The sequence below is a fragment of the Microcebus murinus genome, chromosome 19 (assembly GCF_040939455.1).
Source record: "Microcebus murinus isolate Inina chromosome 19, M.murinus_Inina_mat1.0, whole genome shotgun sequence".
In the NCBI taxonomy this organism is placed as follows: domain Eukaryota; kingdom Metazoa; phylum Chordata; class Mammalia; order Primates; family Cheirogaleidae; genus Microcebus; species Microcebus murinus.
The window spans coordinates 44,179,656-44,206,328 of record NC_134122.1 but is presented as its reverse complement, the minus strand read 5'-3'; the positions used below and the strand labels follow the sequence as shown (position 1 = coordinate 44,206,328).

The 26,673-nt window shown below is 35.6% G+C and overlaps 1 protein-coding gene across 5 annotated transcripts in view; it reads left to right on the top strand.

Moving 5' to 3' along the window:
• The window catches only part of LYST (lysosomal trafficking regulator), a 408,790-nt gene that overhangs the window by 245,935 nt on the left and 136,182 nt on the right, over positions 1–26,673 (top strand). For 4 of the 5 annotated variants that reach the window (XM_075995487.1, XM_075995488.1, XM_012738282.3 and 1 more), the window contains exons 2-5: positions 2,241–2,331; positions 6,404–6,602; positions 20,655–20,745; positions 22,796–24,875. In XM_075995487.1, coding sequence (XP_075851602.1) covers positions 6,411–6,602; positions 20,655–20,745; positions 22,796–24,875 — 2,363 coding nt within the window. In that variant the 5' untranslated portion in view covers positions 2,241–2,331; positions 6,404–6,410. The remainder of the gene's footprint in view (positions 1–2,240; positions 2,332–6,403; positions 6,603–20,654; positions 20,746–22,795; positions 24,876–26,673) is intronic. The other variant, XM_075995490.1, reaches the window with a different exon arrangement.

Below are 26,673 nucleotides of genomic sequence, written 5' to 3'. Positions count from 1 at the left end.
GGCATGGTGGCACATGCCTGTAGTCCCAGCTACTCGGGAGGCTGAGGCAGGAGGATTGCTTGACCCCAGGAGTTTGAGGTTGCTGTGAGCTAGGCTGACGCCATGGCACTCACTCTAGCCTAGGCAACAAAGTGAGACTCTGTCTCAAAAAAAATAAATAAATAAAATAAAATAAATATATATATATATCTGTATTTCCAAATGGTCTAGATCTAGACACCTAGTATAACTTAGGGTGATAAAAATAAGGAAAGCAGATGTGTATAAACGGTGATGGCAGAGTCAAGGAGGGCACAGATGACTGTGCTGGCAGTTAGAATTATGATCTTGAATAAAATGAAATTCCATGGATATCTAAGCCAGGCTTTGGAGAATACAGAGATAAAGAAGCCATGCCAGTTTAAGAGCATTAGAGAAATCCCTCAGCTTGGCCTAGAAAATGTCCTTTCATGAGAGAGAGAGAGAGAGAGAGAGAGAGAGAGAGAGAGAGAGAGAGAGAGAGATCTAGTTGACTGTCAGCTCACATTTCTAATGGCCAGACTAAGTTAGCTGGAATCATTTTGGCATTGCAGGGTAGGTGGTTCTACCTTGTGGCAGTCCAGGCTATAGGGTGCTAGTAGTCAGAGCAATTAATACTATCTTTAGGCTTATAATTTGACTGATAATTTCTCCTTCCATAATTTTAGAGTTAGAAAATACATGCATGATTTTGGTTAGTTCAGGAGGCAGCAGGAGCGTCTGTTAATACTCCATTCCAAGCCTCTTCCATTTGGTTGAGTGGTTTTACTAGTGATCTGCCAGTAGAGTGAGTGGTAAGACTGAAATCTAGCCTGTGCTTTGATAGTGGTGAACCCCGATGTGGAGCTGCACCCACCAGAAAAGGATGTTTTCTTTTCCTAATTATTACAAAGCCCCGTGTAGTCTAACATAGCCTGTCCCGTTTCCTGCTTGGTTTATCCTCAAGTGCTTAAAATATTATGTGATATAAGAACTGTTTGCCAAGCTGAAAGGAACTCAAGAGAGTTCTCTGGATTTGAGCATTCTGAAGCAGTTAAGGACACTCTGATTTAAAAACTTGTGATTCCAGATAAACCTTCATGTTTGCCTCTATGATAAAGAAAAATTTTTCATGTTTGTTCTTGATGAAAACTATAGAGAAAAGGAAAACAGATAACTATAGAGGAGCATCTTGTTGCTATCCACCAAGTAGCAATTTGTCCTTTAGGGTTCATTGTACTGTATACAAAGGATTAATTCATTTAAAAGATTCAATAAGGATATGAGATTTGGTAGTAATTAATAAATCATTGTTTGGTTTTAGTATTTTCAGAGTTCTCATATATACTCAAATAACTTTTACTCTGACAGGAGAGTAATAACTTTATTGTACCTAGGAACTTTGAGTTGAAGATCTTTTTTTCTTGGTAGTATATAGATGATATTCCACTGTCTCCTACATCAGCAGTTCCCAACCTTTTTGGTACCGGCAACCGGCTTCATGTAAGACAGTTTTTACTTGGACAGGAAGGGGAATGGGGTTTCAGGATGACTCAAGTGCTTTATGTTTATTGTGCAGTCAACCCTCTCTGGTAATGATAATCTGAATTTGCAGCTGCTCCCCAGCACTAGCATCACCACCTCAGCTCCATCCCAGATCCTCAGGCATTAGATTCTCATAAGGAGCACACAACCTAGATCCCTCGCTGTGCAGTTACAGTAGGGTTCATGCTCCTGTGAGCATCTAATGTCCTGGCTGATTTGACAGGAGGCAGAGCTTATGTGGTGATGGAAGTGATGGGGAGTGGCTGTAAATACAGATAAAGTGTCGCTCACTTGCCAGCTGCTCACCTCACAGGTACTGGTCCACAGCCCTGGGGGTTGGGGACCATAGTCCTAGATTCCAGTGTTAAGAAGACTGATACTGTTATGGATTCTCCTTTGCACTTAACTTATGATTTACCTGGACATTGTGAGTTAGGGGTTGGGACAGGAAGGGTAGAAAGCTATGACTAAGTTGCTTTGTTTGGATCACTATGTTCCTTCCAAGACTCCCTCTCTCAGGACTCAATTCTTGAAGGTAGACATTCTTTTTAGTGTGCTCTTGAGATTTTAAAAAGCTTGTTGCTTGTTTCATACATCATATGAAGACAGGTCATGATTTTTATGTCAGTACTTTATTTGTTAAAATTATTTGTGGTTTACTATTATGATTAATATGTTTGTCTTTTGTTTTTTTGTAGGTGAAGCTTTTCTCCTATGAATGTTTGTTTTATCTAGTTTATAAGCCCAAATTATATAGACTCTAAATGTTACAGGAGTGTTAAAAGACTGGTAAGTATATAATATAATAAATATTAGCAGTCAAAATAATTGATTCAGTTAAAGGCTTTAAAAACTACATAGTAATGTGACATTAATTAAACCCCAAAGTAAAAACAGCTAAATTTTTCTTAGTAGGTATGGATATATATAGACTGTGATTTCATACAATAGTATATTGCACAGTAGTTTAAAGGAATGGACATAACCTTGAGAAGGAAAGGCGAAATTATAAAAGGATACATATAGTATACTATTTATATAAATTTTTAAAATTGTTAAAATACTGAATTTTTTATAGGTATAAACATGTAAGAAATATAAAAATGGGAATGAAAAACACCAACTAGGGAAGGGTAAGAGGTATGGGTGTGGCTTTCATGTAGTATAAAGTTTGATTCCTTTTTTTTTTTTTTTTGAGACAGAGTCTTACTCTATTGCCCTGGCTAGAGTGTTGTGGCATCAGCCTAGCTCACAGCAACCTCACTCCTGGGCTCAAGCGATCCTCCTGCCTCAGCCTCCTGAGTAGCTGGGACTACAGGCATGAGCCACCATGCCCGGCTAAATTTTTCTATATATTTTTAGTTGTCCTGCTAATTTCTTTCTATTTTTTTAGTAGAGACAGGGTCTCACTCTTCCTCAGGCTGGTCTCGAACTCCTGAGCTCAAGCAGTTCTCCCACCTCGGCCTCCCAAAGTGCTAGGATTACAGGTGTGAGCCACTGTACCTGGCCAAGGTTTGATTTCTTTACACACACACAAATACACACACCCCCACACACATACTCTTTCTCTGTCTCTCTCTTTGACCTGAATGTACCATTATGTTAATATTTGCCAGATCTGGGTGTTGGTTATAACCTCATGTTATATTCCTTGTTTCTGGGTATTTGAAATATTAGAAAAAATTTAAAGAAATTGCCATGTAATCATCTTTTCACCTGGCATTCAAAATGGCTGAAAGGCACTCAATTAAATTCAACATTCCTGTTAGGAAGAAATAAATACTTCTAATGTGCCCCCTGTACCCCAATTAGTGTTGTTCTATTAGTGCTAACTAATGCAGTTAGAAGAATGGAAATTGTATGACTATTGGATAGGAGAATTTAGAATTTTTGTTATTTGTAGATTATAGAATATTATATCTGAGAAATAAAAGAACCCAAGAAAGTGCTGTAAGAAGTTTAGATATATGATTACTATATCCTAATAAGTCTATTTCTTATATGTCTGCTACATACCAGTTTTATATCTTAATTGGAATATATAGCCAGGTGTGGTGGCTCATGCCTATAATCTTAGCACTTTGGGAGGCCAAGGAAGGAGGATTGCTTGAGGCCAGGAGTTGGATACCAGCCTGAGCAAGAGCGAGACCCCATCTCTACAGACAGTAGAAAAATTAGCCAGGGGTAGTGGTGGGCCCCTGTAGTCTTAGCTACTCAGGAGGCTGATGCAGGAGGATTGCTTGAGCCCAGGAGTTTGAGGTTGCAGTGATTTGTGAAGATGCCACTACACTCTAGCCCAGGCGAAAGCGGGAGATCTTGTCTCAAAAAAAAAAAAAAAAATTAAAGTATGTAATAGAAACCAAAATCCTGTTCAGAATAATGGCAAAAAGTATAAAGCATATTGGAATAAACCTAACAAGAAATGTGTAAAACCTACTGTATGAAGTAACAGCAATTTCTACTTCAAGGAAATAATGAGGTTAATGTGCAAGTAGGGTAAGGGTGTTCATTGCAGCTTTGTTTATAATAACAAAAAGCTAGAAGTAATCTAAATATTCAACAATAAGAGATTGACTATGTAGTTATAGTACATCTATACTAAAATGAAATACATGTAATATATACGTGCAGTAGAATGCTGTGCAGCATTAAAGAGTAAGAGCATATGGAAAAAGTTTTTCAAAATATTGAAATGAATGAAACAAGTAATAGATTATATATAATATCCTTTTCATGTAAACAAGTATGTATTTTGTGTACCTTTTTAAATTGGGAAAAACATAATTTCTGTATATATCATAATGCTTTTTACTGATAGGGCATCTTGTGCTTTCAGAAAGTGGGATTGAAATATTTCTTTATTGTCTAAAAGTTCATGTTGATTTCCATTATCTTAATTTCTAGAAGATCGGCTCTAATTATAACCATAATTTTTTGATTTTTCATGTTTTTAATATTTCTGAAACTTTAGCATGTCTTGTAATGGATGGCTCTTTCGGGAGGCTCCACCTGTGAAGTAGTTGGCCTTGCCTGCTTATAAGTGAACTGGATCATAGATGTTCACATTGTTAGCATTTCAGTTGACTTCTATGCATTGCTGGTACTATACCTGCTAAGGTTTCAATGTTTTCCTGGTTGATTTCTGAAATTTTTTTGCCAATCTCATTTGGAAAGATCAAGGAAGCATAAAAACTTACAGAATGATGTTAGCAGTTTGGGAAGAAAAATCCCGGGAACAATAGTGCAGTTCTCTTAAGAATTGCTGCATTGTGGATGGTCTTGATGGCCAGAAGGTGATATTGTAGGGAAATTCTATGTGATAAGAAAGCATTATGTCATAGTTTAAAAGGCAGTGTTTTTTTTTTTTCTTTTTTAGTGCTGTACTAAATAATTATGTATCCTAAAATCAGTAAGGTGACATATATTAAAGTTGGATAAATATAAATTAGGTTATTTGATTTATTGAATAATTTTACTTTGTGAACGCTTATAAAGAACCCATATTGTGTATAATAAAGGTTGTAGCTGCATTTTGGAATAATCAGGGATGTACTCTTTTTGTCTTTTTCCTAGTGGTCAAAAATATTAAAAATAAATGATATTTGTTATACTAAAAGGGAACTATTATTGTAATGCTACCTAGAATTCTGATGGGAATGCAGGAATTAAGCTATCAGGCCCTAGAATGAGAAGGAACCAAGGTAGTATTAGGAATTTCTCTAGTCTTTCCCTTTCATGTTTATCTGCTTCTTTTTGCATCCTGTTGATTTGTTTTTACCCAGTTGGCTTCTTCTGAGCCTCACCTACTTCCTTTATGAAGACCACCACAGGCCCATCTCTACATGGCCTTTTAGCACATCAACTATGTCCCTTTAGATTAAATTCCTGAGAGAAAGAAAGAAAACCTGATTGGTTCAGTTCCTCTTTGCAAGCTATGCTATACCAGCCACATCTGTGGCCAGCTTGTATTGTGGCTGCCTCTGAACCAGATGTGCTTCAATTCATGGAGGCCCAGAGCCTGACCCTGGCCCCTCTGCAGGAGGGATGTGGCTTACTGTCTTTTTAGCAGGGACTCTGGGGAGCGCTTCCCCCTGCAGGGGATTGAAGGAACATGCGGCAATATACATATGTCTTATTTAACATCTCTAGGTTCGACAGTTTTTAAAAGTTGCTAAATCTTTTAGCCCAAAGATGAAACTGTTTTGAAACTCATGGGGGATTTTGCTGTTCATTATTTTTCATTTCAGAAATTTGTACATTTGTTTCTATATTTGTTTTCCTCCCTCTTCTGCTTACTTTACCTTATTGTTTTCCTTAATCTTAAAATGTCACATTGCCCTATATTTGGTTCAAATGTGTAGTAAGAAGTAAAGTGGCATAACTTTGGCTGATAGAATTCTTCAATTTTTATTCCCATGACGGGAAATCTTTTTTTCCTTATGTTAACTGAACTCTGGTGTTTTGGGAGTGTGGTCAGTGATTGTGGGCTGTATCAAGTAAAAAAACAGTTTATATTTTTTAAAATATACTTTTATCTGTTTTAAAACATGTAAGACAAGAACATTTTATAAGTAATGGGTTATTTTTATTCTATTTAAGAGAGAAAGTATGTTCTATCTTGGTGCTGTCACTTACCCATTCTTGGCTATGCTCAGGTATTTGAAACCCAGGACTCATTTCTGCCATGGCAGGAGTTATTTAAGGAGCACTTGACTAGATCAGAACTATGACTAACAATGTTACGGGATTAAGTACCAATACCCAGTAAAGTCAGTCTTCAGTTAAAAACAACAAAAACACATAGTTTTAAAAGTAAATTTGTATTCTTTTTTCTAATCTTTTTTGTAATATTTTTTTATAGCTCGGTCATGAGCACTGACAGTAACTCATTGGCACGTCAATTTCTGACTGATGTCAACCGGCTTTGCAATGCAGTGGTCCAGAGGGTGGAGGCCAGGGAAGAGGAAGAGGAGGAGACACACATGGCAACCCTTGGACAGTACCTTGTCCATGGTCGAGGATTTCTGTTACTTACCAAGCTAAATTCTATCATTGATCAGGTAATATTTTCATATCAAATCATTTTTTTCATAAGTATATTGTAGTTAATTATAAATACATTATTTCTGGGTTACATATTTTCTAAATTCTCTGAGATAACGTCCTATCTCTCTTATCACTCCAACAAAAAAAAGTAGTTCTATTTGTGAACATATTATTTGTATATTTTCCAAATGTCTGAAATATCTTAGAATTATAAATGGCCTTTCTTCTGAAATTGTATCATGCTTTTTATTCTAATATTAATGTGATAACTATGATTATTAGTAGAGATATAAGATTATAATTCAGGAACGTGATGAATTTGGACTTTTAATAAACATCAAATATATTTTTGAAGAGTTTTGTAATAATTTATATTTAGTGAGTCTGCTAATTCTGGGGTGAAAGCAGAGAATCCTTTTGTGTAAACTAATAATTACTAAGTCCTTTAGCTTGTGTACATCTAGTTTTAATATATTATTGTTTTTGCTTGAAGTATGGTATGGCCTTATGGTTTTGTTGTTTCCTTGTTATAGTTTTAAAGTCAATTGGGACTAGAGAGATGTTTTCGTCTAACTTTCTTTTTCAAATGAGAAAACTGAGATCCAGAAACATTAAGTAACTTACACAAGGTTTACTTGAAGGCCAAATGTGATTTATATCTTTATTTGATTTTATTAGAAAACAAATACTTATTTTATGAAAAAAAACCTCTACAATCTGCTTTAAAGGCAGTAATTAATGTAGTTAGATAATAATATTTTAATTACCTTGAATGGAAAAGATAATAAAATCTCTGTAGCATAAATATGATTGACATCTTTTAACATGTTCAAAGTTACCAGCTTTAGATGTAAACTTAGCCATCATTAAATAAAATTTCTTGCTATGAAAGCATTTTGCTAGTAAATACATATATTAAGTAAATATAGATACTAAAATGAAGCAATGACTGTTTTCACTGTAAGCTAAACAATGTAACAAGTATAAATCAGGAAACATTTGTTCACTGTGATATCCACTTATCATGGAATTTTCCAGGATGTTTGCAGGTTTATATATTTTTCTTTTTCATGAATGTGATTTGTTTAATATGTGATTAAATATTTTATTTTTATATATTTGTATGACTTTTCTATAAATAAACTTTAAAAAAATTATTTGCTAGATCATATGTAGTGATTTTTTATTTTGAAATTTTGATTACTTAATATGCATAACCATGCTCTGTTCATCTTCTTATCCTACATTCAGTGCTTTCAGTATCTTTTTTAAAGATGTCATATAAATAGCATCATATACCTAGTAATAAATCCAATAAAATATGTACAGTACTTCTGCATGGAATTCTATAAAACATTTTTGAGAGAAACTGAAGAAATGGAGATAAATAAATATTCTCCCAAATAAATGGAGAACTATATAATGTTCATGTATTGAAAGAATCAGTATTGTAAAGATATGTTTTCTCCAGACTGATCTATAGATTCCAATGTAATCCCTATCAAAATCTCAACAGCGGCCAGGTGCGGTGGCTCACGCCTATAATCCTAGCACTCTGGGAGGCCAAGGCGGGCGGATGGCTCAAGGTCAGGAGTTTGAAACCAGCCTTAGCAAGAGCGACACCCCATCTCTACTAAAAATAGAAAGAAATTAATTGGCTAACTAAAAATATATAGAAAAAATGAGCCGGGCATGGTGGCGCATGCCTGTAGTCCCAGCTACTCAGGAGGCTGAGGCAGGAGGATTGCTTGAGCCCAGGAGTTTGAGGTTGCTGTGAGCTAAGCTGACTCCACGGTACTCTAGCCTGAGCAATACAGTGAGACTTTGTCTCAAAAAAAAAACAAAGCAAAACTCAACAGCTTTTTAAAATTACAGCATTCCTGAGATATAATTCATATATCATACAATTTACCCATTTTATGTGTACAATTCAGTGATTTCTAGTGGAGTCACAGATATGTGCATGCATCCGTCACCACAGTCAATTTTAGAACATTTTCATCGCCTCAAAAAGAAACCTCATTCCCTTTAGCTATCACTTCCCTACCATTCCTATCCCTCCAGCCTTAAGCAACCACTAATCTACTTTCTGTTTCTATACATTTTATATTTTTTATACTTTGTCTTTTAAATCATGAAATATCTTTTGATGTATTATTAAATGACTGAAATAATTCATGTTATAACAGTAGTAATAGTTTTTTTTTTTTTTTTTTGAGACAGAGTCTCACTTTTGTTGCCCTGGCTAGAGTGAGTGCCGTGGCGTCAGCCTAGCTCACAGCAACCTCAAACTCCTGGGCTCAAGCGATCCTCCTGCCTCAGCCTCCCAAGTAGCTGGGACTACAGGCATGCGCCACCATGCCCGGCTAATTTTTTGTATATATATATTCTTTAGTTGGTTAATTAATTTCTTTCTATTTTTAGTAGAGACGGGGTCTCGCTCAGGATGGTTTCGAACTCTCAACCTCGAGCAATCCGCCCGCCTCGGCCTCCCAGAGTGCTAGGATTACAGGCGTGAGCCACCGCGCCCGGCCATAGTTTTTTTTTATGTTAATATTTTGCCAGTCTTCAGTATTAAACATTCTAAGTGAATATGAAGTAGTATCTCGTACTTTCAATTTGCATTTCTCTGACAACTAATGTTGAGCACTTTTTCTTGTGCTTATTGGCCATTTATGTATTTTTTTTGTGAATGTCAGTTCAAGTTTTATGCCATTTTTAAGATCAGTTTATTATCCAGTTGTAGCAGTTCTTTATGTATTCTGGATAGAAGTCTGTTGGATTTCAAATACAGTATTTTCTTTGTAAATGTGGTAAAGAGAATACTTTCTGTTAAGTCTTAAAATACCTTTTCATGCATTAAATGACTAAAGGTATTCAGGTCATAATTGCAATAATATATTTTCCTGTGGTAATATTTTTTAATCCATTCTTTCTACCTAACCACTTTGGAATATCTGTAACAATGATAATAGGAACAATAAAAATTATCTTTGGAGTGAAAATAAGTAGCCATTTAAAATATAGGCCTTATAACATTTAATTCTTTCAATTAGGAGATGGAGAATGACCATTTGAGTCTTTAAGGGGAATTAATTTAACAAGATTTAATCATTTAAGATGAAATCATAACACTAGGCACAAAGCTGTACATTTTGGGAGGAACTTTGAGCGTTTATATCTATGTTTCTCATGAATGAGAGCACTTCTTGAGTACTCTGGGAAAGAGAAGATTTAGGCCCCTGGCCATCCACTGCAGTCCTTTGGCTTTATTAATAGATGTTTAATGTAAAGAACTAAACTGACTTTATTGAGATATAATTTATATAGTTAGTACGCAGATGTTAAGTATATATTTGGGTGAGTTTTGACAAATATATACACCTGTGTAATCACCACCCAGATCAATGTTTAGAACATTACCACCACCCTAGAAAGTTTTGTAATGCTTATTTAGTTGGTGTCTTCCCTTTACCTACTGTAAGACAAACCACTGTTCTGATTTCTAGCATCCAAATGTAGTTTTGCTTGTTCTAGAATTTCACATCAGTGGAATCATGCAGTATGTACTCTTGTGTCTCTAAGATTCATCCATGTTGTTGCATGACTCAGTAGTTCACCACTTTTTTTTCCTGATTAGTATTTTGTTGTATGAATATACCACAGTTTGGTTAACCATTCACCTGTTGTTTAACCATTTGGGTTGTATGCATTTAGCTATTATAAATAAAGCTGCTGTGAACATTCATATAAAAGTCTTTGTGTGGGTATGTTTTCATTTCTCTCAGGTAAATATCTAGGTATACAGTTGCTGGGTCAAAGGGTACGTGTTTGCTTAACTTTTTAAGAAACTACCAAATTGTTTTTCAAAGTGGTTGTACCATTTTTCATTCTTACCAGCAATGTATGAGAATTCCATTGGTGCTACATTCTCTCTAATATTTGATATTGCCAGTCTTTTTAGTATTAGCCATTCTAAGTGAATATGAAGTAGTATCTCATTGTTTTAATCTGATTTCTTTGACAATTAAGGATATTTAGCACTTTTTCTTGTGCTTGTTGGTCATTTGTATATCTTTTGTGAATGTTCAAGTTTTATGCCATTTGTGAGGTCAGATGATTTGTTTTATCCAGTCATAGCATAATGGTTCTTTATGTATTCTGGATACATACATAACTAGATCTAGAATATGTTAGGTTGCAAATACATATTTTTTGTCTATGGCTTGCCTTTCTGTTTCTTAACCATGTCTTTAGAAAAGCAGATTTTTTTTCTCTTGCAAATAGTGTTTTTTTGTGTCCTAAGAAAACTTTGTCTTACAACCCTAAAGTTGCTAAGATATTCGCCTACATTTTTTTCATAAAAGCTTTTCAGTTATTGCTTTTACTTTTAGGTCTGTGATCCATTTTGAATTAATATTTGAATATTGTATGAGGTAGGAGTTATAGTTCCTTTTCACCCTCTCCCCCTGATATAGGATCCAGCTATCCCCCTGATATAGCAATACTTCTTAAAAGTGTGTTCTTTCCCCATTGAATAATCTTGGCACCTTTATTGAGAATCAATTGTCCATGTATTTATGGGTCTTTTTCTAGACTTTCTATTTTGTTCCACTGATTTGTCATTTGTTTTTTCACCAATACTATATTATCTGGATTACTGTAGCTTTTATAAAAGCAAGTCTGGAAATTAAATGGTATAAGTTCTCCAGTTTCAATCTTGTTTTTTAAGAATGTTTGGCCATTTTAGGTCCTTGCATTTCCATATAAATTTCAGAATCTGCTTGTTATTTTTACAAAAATGCACACTAGGATTTCAGTTGAGATGGTGTTGATGAATTCATAAATCAATTTGGAGAACATTGACAACATAACAGTGTTCAGTTTTCTGATCCATGAACCACAGGATAAATCTCTGTTTATTGGTTTTTTTCTAATTTTTCTGCAATGTTTTGTGTTTTTAAGTATAGATGTCTTGCATATTTTTTGGTTACATTTATACGAAATATTTTTTTGATGCTATTGTAAATGGTACTTAACATCTGTTTATTTTCCCTTTGTTTGTTGCTCATATACAGTTGCCTTTTGTATGGTTGGCCTTGTATTCTATACCTTTACTAAATTTATTTATTAGATCTTGAAAATTTTCTGTAGATTCCTTAGGATTTCCAATGTAAAGAATCATATCATCTGTGAATGATGACAATTTCACTTTGTTTTTTCCAATTTTTGTGCGTTTTGTTTTGCTTTCTTGATTTTTGCACTGGTTTCTAGTACAAAGGTAGATGGAAGCAGTGAAAATGAACATTCTGGTTTTGTGTCTGACCCAAGGGGAGGTTTTTTACTATTAAATGTGATGTGAGCTCTTCAGTTTTTTTAGATGCTTTTTATCAAATGGGGAAGTTCTCTTCTATTGTCAGTATGTTGAGAATTTTTATTCTGAATGGATATTGAATTTTGTAAAATGCCTTTTCTGCCTCTGTTGAGACTATCGTATGATTTTTCTTTTTTATTCTGTAATGTGAGTGAGTTACACTGATGGTTTTCAGATGTTGAACTAACTTTGCATTCCTGGGATAGACCCCATTTTTTTCATAATTTGTTATAAACAGACACTTTAATCTATTTATTATTAGGGAAATATACTTTGTTTAAATAGTAAAAACATTATTTTTAATGGTTAAAGATGACAGAGTTGAAGTTTATACTCAGGTCTTTATAAATTTTTTGAAAGAAACTTTGTCCGGCCTAAGAAGTAACACTTATCCTTGGTTTTAATCTCGGCACTAGTATCAACTAGATGGGTAACTTCAGTCACTTCATTGCTCCAGATCTCATTATCCTCATCTGTAACATAAGGACATTCAGCTGGATGACTTAAGAGATCTCTTCCAACATAAAAATTATTTGTTTCCATGCAATATTTGATAATATTTTTGATTTCTTCTGTATCCTAATTATAAATAAATGGCTTATTCTCATGTAATAGGTAGAAAATTGCAGTGATCTTTTGCCAATACATTATATCAAAATTGTACAACCATGTGTTATAAATACTACTTTTTAAAATTTTAGTAATACATAATTTCTATATCTGTTCATACTCTGTGGATGTTTTATAAAGTTATTTATGTTGCTGAGTAAAATATGAAGTTTTACTGAAGGAGATTATAAACATTTATAAACAAAATATAATTTATCTTCAGGTACTTTCCATGTAGGAGAGAGTACTTTATTCTTCTTACATTTTTGTAGTGTCATCATTTTAATATCTAGTACTGCATAAATGGCCTATCTATAGTGATATATACAATAAATATAAAAGGAAAATATCAGACCTTTAAAAGTGTGGCTACATAGTTTATTCACTGATTTATTTAGCAGACCATCAAGTATCTACTGTGCCTAGTGCCTGTGCTAGATGCAGAGATGAAAGAAGGGAGACTTTAGCTTTTGCTAATAGAACTCTTAGCTTTTGAAGAGGTGAACAGATAAATAAATGATGACAAAACCCTGTAAAAAGTATTTGAGGAGTTTTAGTAAAAGTATTAGAAGAGAGAGTCATCAGGAAATGCTTCCTAGAGATATTGACATGCCTGAATAGGGATTAGCAATGTAAAGAGGCAGGAGGCACTAGACCAGGGGAACTGCAAACTCGAAGATTGGGGGCAGGAGAAGGAACAGCACATTCAGTGAGCTACAAGTAGCTTAGTGAAGTTAGAGCAAAGACTGAATGTGGAGGCTTGGCTAGTGCAGAGACCTGAAAGGCAGAGACCATGTCATGGCAAACCTTGTGTACCATGTTAAGGACTCTTAATTTTATTCTGAAAACATTGGGGAGGTTTTAAAACAAGGGAGTAGGCAATGAAAATTATTTGTCAGGTTTGACAAGTAAGTTATTGGTAATACTGGCAAAAATTGTTTCAGCAGGAGAATAATGCAGACTTTTAAATGTAAAGTTAATAATAAATGAACTGTAATTTGCTGCATCTAGTTCTGTAGTTTCTTTGCATAAATATCAAGATTTTTATCAATGCATGACAGGTTTGGCAGGAATGAGAGGGTGTAGGGGATGCTGGCTTTCCTACTTTTTAGAGTGGTGAGAGTATGATTGCAGTGGAAATTTTAGCCACTAGACAGTGATGCTATCCACAGAGAGTAATTTATTAAGTTATCTCCTTTTAACACCCAGACTAATAATAGATATTAATAGGAGCAATGAGTATATCAATTGATTGTTGTATAATAGACCACATCCCAAAACTTAGTGGCTTAAAAGAACAATGATTTATCTTCTCATGATTCTATGAGTTGGCAGTTCAGGCAGAGCTCAGCTGGAATAGTCACTTTGGTTCCTTGTGGTTTCAGCTGGGTTTATATCTGAATTTGCAGTCAGTCAGCAGATTGACAGGAGGGCTGTTGGATGGGGCTGTTGTCTAGGCCGCCTCAGTTCTCATCCACGTGGCCTCTCATCTTTCAGTAGGCTAGACTCAGCTTCTTTACATGATGATGGAATCATTCCAAAAGGGAGAGGAAACTGTGGGAAGACACATTTTGATGACATTCTATTGGTCAAAGCAAGTCACAAGGTCAACCCAGATATAAGGGATGAGAATAGATTCTATCACTTGATAGGAGGAACTGCAATTAATTTGTGGCCATGTTTATCATAATCTCCTCTCTGTCCAAAATTATTAGTATTCATCTACCCTCACTCCCCTTCCCCCAGGCCTAAGTATCATCATTCCATCATGGCATAAAGCTCAAAGTTGATGGATCTCATGATATGCAGCAGTTCTGGATGCAGATGAGGCTTCTATATAAGGTACTTTTGTTGCAACTCTTCTTGATTGAGAAATTTGTGAACTCAAAAAATATCTGCCCCCCATACACCCTATGTGCAATAATGAGATGGGGATAAGTTAGTTGCAGTAGATACTTCAACAAGGAGAGGGACAGGAGGCACATACCATTCCCTCAGCCATAGCAGTTCTGAAATCCAGTTGGGCAAATGTTGTCATACCCCCTATTCTGGGGCCAGGAATATGTTTTTCTTCTGTGGGAGTGGTTCCCTAATCCATGGTTCTCCAGGACTCTTGGTTCCACCGTCTGAGGTGTCTTCTCTTTTCCATAATAAATAGCCCATAATTTGTAGCTTTCTCATCCTGCGTCCTGCCTGTAGAAAAGTGGGGGCCCAGAGGTCCCTTTCACTTTGAATTGTCTGTGTCCCTTCTAGGCCAAGCTGTTAGTACTTTTTAATAGCACAACTTTTTAAAAAATGGTGTGGGTTTACTCTGAATCATAGGGGGAGCACTCCATGCCCCCAAAGCCACATCTATAATTGTTTTTGAAACAGACCTCTCTCTACTTTGGCAAGTAAGGCTCTTGTGTGAAACAGTGCTCTCAAGATTCTTAGTAATATTTTTGTCTAAATGACAAGGTCTACTAGGTACCACCTTAAGTCTTTCTGGGGTCTTAACAAAGAGTATTGTGGCCATTAAATAACCATTCTTTGCTGGGAGGGGAGAGGAGTGGGAATGGGGGCTGGTTGGGCAAACTGCAGCCTATGGACCAAATCTTGCTGCCATTGACCCGTTTTTATATAAAGTACTAGCTAAGAATAGTGTTTGCTTTTTTAAAGGACTGTTAAACTGAAAACTATGTGATAGAGACCATATATAACTCACAAAGTCTAAAATATTTACTATCTGGCCTTTTACAAAAAGAAGTTTACAATCCCTGGTCCAATTCAAGAAAAAAAATGTTAGCATAGTATTTGACATCAGAAAGAAAAGACAGTAGTATAACTACCCTGAGACATCAAAAACATTTGACAAAAGTCATCTATTCTTGACAAAAGTTCTAAAAACAAATTAAGAATAGATGATTTTATTCATATATAAATAATAGAAGAATATATTGATATAATATTATTAATAAGCTCTATATAAGACCAATATAAGTATAACCCCCTATTACTATTTCTGTTTGATATGTTTTAAAAACATGCAATATTAAAGCAGAATATGAAAGTAATGACAATTGAATTGGAAAAGATGGAGAAATAAAAATACTATTTTTTAAAGTGATGTATATAGAAAAATCCAAAACTCATCAAGAAAACCATTCAACAAAGTTATAGAATATAAGGCAAGCTTATATTATTTCCTTTAGCCATAGCTATGTAGCTAGAAAAGGGGAAAAAAGATTCTATTTACAATACTAATAAAGAAAATTTCATATATGTGTGTATATACACACATATATTAGAAATAATTATAAAATTCTCATAGAAGAAATAAAGAACTTAATATATATATATCACTGCTTATGTGTGGAAGATTAAATTTAATTAGCATGTCAAGATACAGATTTAAAGTAATACCGATAATACTATTAAAATAACTTCAGTACCTTTCCATCACATTCTGGATGGAGTCCAAGTTCCTTTCTTACAGGAACTTGGCCCACACTGATCTGGTACCCATTTGTCTTTGCAGCTTTCTAGACTCAGTCTGGTTTGGGATCTCAGCCCTTTCCCCTGATCATTTGTCCATTCTCTCCCATCCTGCTACTACTATTGCTGAGTGGCTAGGACAAGCATTTAATTTAAAACCCAGTTTAAACGGTAGTTATGAAAAGGGCTAGTGCTTGGCACCTGGCAGGTACTTAAAATATATTTCTTTAGTTTAATTGAAAAATTAATTGCCTCAATGAAAGTGATTTTACTGTTTACTATTGCTATGGGAAACTAAAAAAGGTATGACACATTTTCCCCTTAGAAGGGGAGACATAAAAATGTAAGTATTATGAGATTATCTTAGCTAAAAATGGGATTAATTTGGGTGGAGGTCACGAGATTGTTTTAGACAAATATGAGATTGATCAGAACCTTAAAAGCTCTGTACCTCTGCTCTGAAGCAGGACGTTGATACTTTGTGATGGGAGTCTGCCAGCCTCCTCATTTTCCAGCAAATTAATCAACTTCTCTTTCCTTCTCCTCAAAAAAAAAAAAGTAAGTATTAAATAAGAGTGGCTGCAGGGTGTGGTGGCTCACACCTGTAATCTCAGCAACTCAAGAGGCTGAAGCAGGAGGATTGCTTGAGGCCAGGAGTTTGAGACCAGCTTGGGTAAGGTAGCAAGACCTCATCTCTAAAAAAATAAAAACAAATTAGCTGTGCATAGTGGCATATACCTGTAGCCCCAGATATTTGGTAGGCTGAGACAGGAGGATTGCTTGAGCCCAGGGGTTCAACACTGCAATAAGGTATGATTGCACCACTGCACTCCAGCCTGGATGAAAGAGTGAGACTTCATCTCTTTAAAAAAAAGAAAAAGAAAGTGGTATGATATTGACTGATTTCTCTAGGTTGGATAGTTTAGAAATAGGGAATGGATATCTTTATGACATATATTGCCTAATATGGCAAATTGGGAACTTTCTACTTGGATGACATGAGGGAACGTCTCATTTTTCTGGATAGTGTCATTGTTGTATATATCTAGGACCTTGGGAGATGAAACTAGAGCATGGCTTGAAATACAGGGCTGCAAGTTCTAGTTTGCCTAGTACCTACAAAAAAGAGAAAAAGATTTTATGACTTCTAAGAGAACAGAATTACATATGTGGTTTCTTTGAGACTAGAAAGCATAAATAAATTTGGAAATGTACAATACATAAAAAAGCTATAGGTCCAGAGGATTAAAGAGAGCTGCCCCAGTAATGAATTGTATTAGAAATTATTATGGTCATTGAATGTGAAGCAAAGACTTGTTTTTCCACTGCTGTGTTGGGCAGCAGGAGGGTATCCTCTTCAGGACTGCAATTCCAGCAGAGAGGACAAAACCCAAAAATCTGTGTTTGCTTCAATCTCATTCTTTCGAAAGGCCCATGATTTCCAAGAATTAATCCACTTGGTGAAATGGGGGCAGCAGGCATGAAGTCCCTGAGAGGGAGAATAGTAATGCTGGGTTGGTGCAGGAGGAGAAGCTTCACAGGAGAGGTATTGCCGGGGCTGGTCCTTGAAGGTGGCAGGGAGCCCTAAGCTAAGTGGGAAGACATGAGGGATGTTCCAGACTGTGTGTTACGCAGAGGCCAGGAGACCGGAATGTCTGTTCACACAGCAGTGATGATTTGCCAGTGTACTGTTGTGGAGCAAGTGCTAAGTTATTAGGATAGCTTCTTCACAGACACCCTGGAGGTTTCTACAAATTCCATTAGAATGCCAAAGATATGAAGACTCAGATTAGGAGGACTTTGCAGGAAAAAAAAATTTTTAAAGATAATGTTTACTGGTATCTTAACAAATGTTGATATCTCTAGGTTATGTATGAGCTATACATGGAAATGTTATTCAGACATCTTTAGTCTTACTAATTTTAAAGTAAAGCACATGGAAATGGGACCCTTCGATATAATTTTTACTTTGTTTCCAGAATTTAAAATTGTTCATGCAGCGAATGTTTATTGAATATTCAACTATGTGTTAGACATTGGGTGGCAGAAAAAGGGTGGTTGCTAAAGACAAGTGACTGAGCCCTGAGAGAGGACTGGAAAGTATGTTTGGGAAAGTTTCCTATCATACTTAGAGATAAATCCTAACTCCTTTGCATGGCCCACAAGACTCCATTAGATCTGACACTACCCATCGGTCCAGCCTACACCCTCCAACTCTGTCTCCTTACACTTTCCCCCTTACTGTGCTCCAGCCACACTGGTCTTTTTGCTTTCTATGAAAAAGCCAAACCCATTCCCAACCTGTCATATACTTTCTGGGAGTCCTTTTCCTCCAAATCTTTGCATGAATGCCTTCTTCTCATCAATTAAGTGTCTTCTCATGTGGCCCATCCTGAAGAGTCTATCTAAAATATCCCCCTTTTCATCACTCTGGTAATTCCTGCTCTGGTTAATTTCCTTCATAGCACCACTTTCTATCTGAAATTTTCTTATTTGTACCTATTATTTTCTGTCTCCTCTGCTGGAGTGTTGGCTTCATGAGGATATGAATGTTGTCTTTCTTGTTCACCACTGCATCTGAAGTGCCTAGCATATAAGTAGTGGGCTCAATAAATATTTGTTGAATCAATACAAGAGGAAAATGAGCATTGAGACATGAGCAGCAGCAACCATTCAGCAAGATGGTTGCTGGCATGGAAACAAATCCAAAGGGAGAAACAGGGTATTCAAGTAGTCTCCCCACAGAGGAACTAAAACCTGAAGAATGAGTTGGAATTTGGCAGATGGGAATAGGAAAATGTGGGAGCAGTGCATGCAAGGAAGACAGTGGGGCGTCCAAAGACCAATGATGTTCAGGGGCAATCCTTACCAGCTGGCTGTGTGGGGAGGGCTCAGGTATGGTGATAGATGGGAGCTAAAGCTGGACAGGTCAACATGAATCATGCCACGAAGGATCTTCTGAGCCTGAAAAGGAATTTAGATTTTACTTTTGAAGAATTTTGAGGCTTTTCATAACCAGGATGCTAGAAGGAATAGTCTGAATGCTAAGTCCCTACTTTCTCCCTTCCTTTGACTCTTCAGCCTATTGTAATTGACTTGAACCCTAATCAAGGTCCTGTTGACTTTCCTTTCTTTCCAGATCTGCTCTCTTTCTCAGTTTCTCTGGTTCTACTTCTTTTTCAAGGGGCTACTTCTCCATCTCCTTTGCAGCCTTCTCCTTAATTCTCCAGAGCTCCATTCTCTACAGTGTTCTCTTGTTCTGTGTTCTCACCCTGGGAAATTTCACATATGTCCTTGACTTCTGCTCCGATGATTCCCAAATCCTTTTTTTTAATTTCACATTTTTTTCCTTAAGTCCCAGATCTATATGTTCACTGTCTACTAAAAACAAAAACATAAACAAAACCTAACTCTTTTCATTTGATATCTCACAGGCATATCAGATTTAATATGTCTGAAAAGTGAATCCATCATCTTTACCCCAATGTAATACCACTCCTAAAATTCCTATCTTGGTGAATATATTATCAGCTACTTAGTTGCCTAAACCAGAAACCTGTGAGTCCTTTTAGACATTGTTCTTCTCTCTTCTGCCCCATAGATAATCAACTGCAAGTCATTTATTTCAGTTCTGCTTTACAGTTTCTCAAATATGTCTCCTTTTCACTTCTGTTGTTAAGAGTACTTTTGATAGTTATCGTCTCTCTCATCCGGATTATTGTTTCCCTGCCCCTGACACTGACTGCTACCCATTTCCCCTAATTCTGTCCAGCAAATCTGATTGTGTCATCCTGACCCCTCCCCAGAGATTGGTGTGAGGAAGGAATCCAAACTTAATTTGTCATTAAATCCTTGCTTGCCCATGTCCCAGGTACCCCAGGTCCAGGTCTCTATCTCCAGTCCCACTTCCACACTTACGATTATTCCTTCTTCTAAACTCCTGAACTAAACACCCATACCACTCCTGGGTACTTACTTACACTACATGCATTCTGTTGTTCTTTAACTGTTTGTGTGTATGTATTTTATGGACCAAATGAGGGGACCTTCTCCAGGGCTTGGACCATATCCTCCAGAAAGGGTAAGACAGTAGTCCTGTGGATGTAGTGTGCAGTCGATAAGTATTTATTGGGTCACTAATAAGTCTGTCTCTCTTTATATGTATTATTTATTAATACTGTCTCTTTTTTAAAAAATTGGTTTCTGAGTTTTATATTTAACTGCATGAAGACTACATTTTTCTAGTAACTTTGTGTTATGAGTTTGCTAATTAATAGGGCTTAACTTTTCATTTTCACCTAGTAAATCTGTTTTTTCATAGGTGAGGAATTCTGGCAATGTGCATGGCGGTGATAGCAACTATTTTTGGAAATATCAGCAAGAATGTGCTAAATACCATCAAATACTCTTACATTCTTCTGTCACTGGAAAGGCTTATAAATTGAAAAGTATCACAGCTTTAATTGGATTTAAAATAGGTTAATTTGATTCTTATCTTCTTAAATGCAACCTTTCAAGGAAAAGAGTTTTTTGTTCCATTTAAGATAAGATATTAAGAATTAATGTGTCTCATCCCCTTAGAACATGGACTTTCTTGTTTCTGACACAGGCGTTAACGTGTAGAGAAGAACTCCTGACACTTCTTCTATCGCTCCTTCCACTGGTATGGAAGATACCTGTTCAAGAAGAAAAAGCAACAGGTATGTTTTTCCTTTTATCGTATCAATCACTTGTGTTGTCAAAATTGCACTGGGAAAAAAGTTTTATTGAGAAGTTAATTCTGCCTGAATGGTTTGGTACAGCTTTAGGTTCCGAACACTATATGTTACTGCAATTTATTATATAGTAAATATGAAAAATTCTTTAGGCATGCTCATTTTTATTCCTTTTAATAATACAAAAACCATGATGTTTCTTGGGAGATTACTTGACTATACTGATGACTAGAAAATATGTGAAGAAGCAGAACACTTATCAAAATGAGTAAATTTAGGTATGCATTGGAAAAATGGATAGTGAAAAGTTTGAAGAAAGAAATTAAAGTTTCTTTGCTTATTTTAAAGACTGCTTTTTGTTACTGGTCTATAAATTACTTTTGTAGTATTTCTTTTAGCTTTAGTTTTTTTAATGTTGCCTTTAAAGGATCAATTTGAAGTAATATTTAGTTTCAAGGCTGGGTAGAATTACTACCCCTAAGGTCAATAGATATTTTTAATTTCTGATTTTGAAAAAATTATACATGTATATATAGAAAGAATATATGAAACTTTAAATGTTTAATGGAGAGATTATAGTTTTTTCCTTGACCACTTCTGTGATATGTGACTTGTGAGATGTTTAAAGATTTCTTAGGTTTAAAAAAATCCTTCTGTATTGAATTTTAATGCTATATATGTATTTTTAGTAAATTTCTGACATAGGGCTCTTTTTAGGGAGGTGTCTAAAGTCTTATGATGTTTTCCCACTTATTTGTTGATTCATGAACTCTCTGCTTTTATTTCCTTCTGAATTTATAGAATTCACAAATTTTTAGTCACTTAAGAAATGTGATTAATGCTTTTTTGGGGAAGTTGTCTTCATTGCCTGCATATTTTGCTTGGGAAGAATTTGTCAGATTCATTTTGATTTCCCCTGTTCTCATCAGGTTTGTTTTCCCTCTCTTAGTTAAAGCTAGGAAAGCACATCTCTTGTTTTTTTTGAGACAGTCTCACTATGTTGCCCTGGCTAGAGTGGTATCATTGTAGCTCACCACAATCTCAGACTCCTGGGCTCAAATGATCTTCCTGCCTCAGCCTCCTTAGTGGCTGAGACACACCACCATGGCTGGCTAAATTTTCTATTTTTTGTAGAGACAGGGTCTTGCTCTTGCTCAGTCTGGTCTTGAATTCCTGGGCTCAAGCTATCTTCCTGCCTCAGCCTTCCAGAGTGCTAGAATAATAGGTGTGAGCCACTGTGTCCAGTCCACAAATCTTTTATTTAACAGATTTTTATTTATTCATTCTAAATTGCAACTGTATTTTTGTATAGATCTTATTACATATTATTGCAAAGAGAAAGCCAATTTAATTATTTTCAGTTAGTAAGGAAAATTTGATCATTTCTTCAAGAAATAGTTATTCTGTGTTGACCACATGCCAGGCCCTGAGGTCTAGGCACTGAGAATGAAACAGTGATGTCTATTCTCAAGTGAGACACTTGAGAAATAATTTGAGTGAAGAATTCTTTTAACCTCAATTTTGGAGAACATTTGGTATATAGTGTATGATTTTGAAATAATTTTGGAAAATCTTATAGTTCCTAAGTTATATCAGGGCTATAAACTAAATGGTATTTTTGATAATATAACATGCACCTGTATCTTAGTGACTTTATTGGAAGAGATTTAAAAAATGGTCTGAATAGCAGCACTAAATACCAGATAATCTAAAGAGTTTCTTATGTTGAAGTTGGAATATAATATCTGGTTTTAAGTCAGATTTACTTTCTTAATTCTGTTCTCCTTTGTTGTTTTTAAAATCAATTTGTATCCTTTGAACTAACGCTAACTGGTGTTCAGAGTGAGGGTAAGTGTGGGAAGAAGTAACCCAGAGGCATAACATAACTGAAGGAAATCAGCCCTGCAGCAGAAGTGTACTGAGGATAAACTCCTAAAGTGGGTGATAAATAAGAATAATCTAAATAAGGTCATCACCCATACAAATGGAGTTTTTAAACATATTGATGTATTCTAAGTCTTCTTTCCTCCATTAGGTTTTAATCTGCCGTTCTCAGCTGATATAATCCTGACCAAAGAAAAGAACACAACTTCACAAAGATCCACTCAGGAAAAATTACATTTAGAAGGGAGTGCCCCGTCTGGTCAGGTTTCTGCAAAAGTAAGCACTTTTCGTAAAAGCAGAAGACAGCGTAAAATTACCCATCGCTATTCTATAAGAGATGCAAGAAAAACACAGCTCTCCACTTCAGATTCAGAAGCCAATTCAGATGAAAAAAGCATAGCAATGAATAAGCATAGAAGGTCCCATCTGCTACAGCATTTTGTAACACAGTCTCCTAAAGAAGACCACCTTACAGTTAAACTTGACCACTTAGCAACCAAAGAACAGACTCCTCCTGATACTATGGCTTTGGAACTTTCCAGAGAGATTATTCTAAGACAGGAGTCAAACACTGACATTTTAAGTGAGCCAGCTGCCTTGTCTGTTATCAGTAACATGAACAATTCTCCATTTGACTTATGTCATGTTTTGTTATCTCTATTAGAAAAAGTTTGTAAATTTGACATGAGCTTAAATCATACTTCTGCTCTAGCAGCTAGTGTAGTGCCCACACTGACTGAATTCTTGGCAGGCTTTGGAGAATGCTGCAATTTAAGCGACAACTTGGAGAATCAAGTGGTTTCTACAGGTTGGACTGAAGAACCAGTGGCTTTGATTCAACGAATGCTCTTTCGAACAGTGTTGCATCTGATGTCAGTAGATGTTAGTACTGCAGAGGTGATGCCAGAAAGTCTTAGAAAAAATTTAACTGAATTGCTTAGGGCAGCTTTAAAAATTAGAACTTGTCTAGAAAAGCAGCCTGATCCTTTTGCACCAAGGCAAAAGAAAACATTACAGGAGATTCAGGAAGATTTTGTGTTTTCAAAGTATCGTCATAGAGCCCTTCTTTTACCTGAGCTTCTGGAAGGAGTTCTACAGATCCTCATCTGTTGTCTTCAAAGTGCAGCTTCAAATCCCTTCTACTTCAGTCAAGCCATGGATTTGGTTCAAGAATTCATTCAGCATTATGGATTTAATTTATTTGAAACAGCAGTTCTTCAAATGGAATGGCTGGTTTTAAGAGATGGAGTTCCTCCTGAGGCCTCAGAACATTTGAAATCACTCATAAATAGTGTGATGAAAATAATGAGCACTGTCAAAAAAGTAAAATCTGAGCAACTTCATCATTCAATGTGTACAAGAAAAAGGCACAGACGCTGTGAATATTCTCACTTTATGCATCATCACCGAGATCTCTCAGGTCTTTTGGTTTCAGCTTTTAAAAACCAAGTTTCCAAAAACCCATTTGAAGAGACTGCAGATGGGGATGTTTATTATCCTGAGCGCTGCTGCTGTATTGCAGTGTGTGCTCATCAGTGCTTGCGCTTACTGCAGCAGGCTTCCTCAAGCAGCACTTGTGTCCAGATTCTTTCAGGTGTTCACAACATCGGAATATGCTGTTGTATGGATCCTAAATCTGTGATCATTCCTTTGCTCCATGCATTTAAGTTGCCAGCACTGAAAAATTTTCAGCAGCATATATTGAATATCCTTAACAAACTTATTTTGGATCAGTTAGGAGGAGCAGAGATATCAGAAAAAATTAAAAAAGCACCTTGCAACATTTGTACTGTTGACTCTGACCAACTAGCCAAATTAGAAGAGACGCTGCAGGGAAACTCATGTGATGCTGAAGCCTCCTCAAGTTTATCTAGTTCTTCGAGTAGATTTCAAGGGATCCTGCCTAGCAGTGGATTTGAAGATTTGTTGTGGAAATGGGATGCCTTAAAGGCTTATCAGAACTTTGTTTTTGAAGAAGACAGATTACAGAGTGTACAAATTGCAAATCATATTTGCAGTTTAATTCAGAAAGGCAATGTAATTGTTCAGTGGAAACTGTATAATTACATATTTAATCCTGTGCTCCAAAGAGGAGTTGAATTAGCACATCATTGTCAACAGCTAAGCACTACTTCAGCTCGAACTCATACATGTTGCCATCATAACCAATGTTTGCCTCAGGAAGTGCTTCAGATTTATTTAAAAACTCTACCTATGCTGCTTAAATCCAGGTTTGTATGTATATGTGTGTGTGTGTGTGTGTGTGTAGATTATTTTTTCACATTTTATACTTTTGAATGAGTGCTAAAGTATACGCATTTGAACTTCTAACCCTGATATTTCCAAGGCTTTATCTGTAGTATAATTGTATTTATTCTTTCCTAGGATTTAATTTGAATTTGTCAGCAAAAAAAGTTCCCCTCCCATGTGAGATTTGTTTTAACCATTTATTTGTGTGTATGTGTTTTGTGTTGTTTTTATTTTTTGTTTTTCTTTTTGAGACAGAATCTCACTCTTGCCCTAGCTAGAGTGCTGTGGAATAAGTCTAGCTCACAGCAACCTCAAACTCCTGGACTCAAGCAACCCTCCTGCCTCAGCCTTCCAAGTAGCTGGGACTACAGGCACAAGTCACCATGCTTGGCTAATTTTTTGCTTCTGCTTTTAGTTGACTGGCTAATTTTTTTTCTATTTTTAGTAGAGGTGGGATCTTGCTCTTGCTCAGGCTGGTCTTGAACTCCTGACCTTGAGCGATCCTCCCTCCTTGGCCTCCCAGAATGCTAGGATTATAGGTGTAAGCCACTGTGCCCGGCCTATGTATGTGTTTTTACGGGGGTGCTTATAGGGAGGAGGATAGAGCCATTGATTTTACTGTCTTAGTGAAAAAGTAGTTTTAAGTATACTTCTGAGAAAAAAATGGATGCAACACAGATATTTAAAAACAGAGCAAGTTTAAACTAATTTTATATTTACTTGATAGAATATAGTTAGTCATTAAAATGTTTACAAAGGTCATGTTGGAACATGAGAAAAAGCTTATACTATTTTATGGGTAAAATATACAAAATTAAAATAGTATTCACTTATTTATAACTATGTAAAATATGCATATACATAAAATGATAATTATTGAGACAGTGGCATTAGTGGGATTATTTTTAAATAGCATATACATTGATTAGCTAAGTAATACATGTAGAAAAATTAGAAAATACAGATAAGCAAAAAGAAGAAAACTAAAATTACTTTTTATTCCACCAATAAGTTTTCCAGATTTTGTCATTGTCAAGACTGGTACATTTAAAAAATAATTTTATAAGTAAACTTGCTTTTGTTGGGTAGACTGACTTTTCAAATTCATGTATATATCATTTTAAAAACATAAAAAATATAACCAATTGTTATTATCTTCATTTGAGGCTTTTTTTGTTCATCTTAGTACAACTACTTTAAAACTAATATTGATATGGTCATTGCCTTACAATTATTTTTTTAAATTTCTGACATTCTGGCATTAAGTAGAACTGACTTTGATTTGAAAGTTTTGTAGCTCGGCTTATTTGTGGACAAACTGGATCTTTGTAAAGTAAGGGCTGAGAATCACTGAGCTGATTTATATTAAAGTTATTGCTAGCATTCTAATGATCTACACACATGAGTCTCACTGAAGAAAGGGCTAAAACCTTTCTTTAATGTTTGTATCATTGACTCAGATCAACTAGCCAAATTAGAAGAGATGCTACAGAGAAACTCATATGATATTGAACATTCTGAAGAAGATTTTTGGCTCTGTAGTTTGGTTTTTCTCTTTATGAGGTGCAGATTTAAAGCAAATAAAAAGTCTTAAATGAACCATCAGACTGACAAATGAACAAACCAATGCCTTCTTGCCCTCATGGTGTGGTGTCTACCTCAAGTGTGGTGGTGTTGTGGTATTTAGAATTTATGTAAAATTTGCCATTTGGAGAAAAATATTCTTACCTAAATTACTTCATTTAATTTGGGACACATATAATCTTTATTTTTAAAATA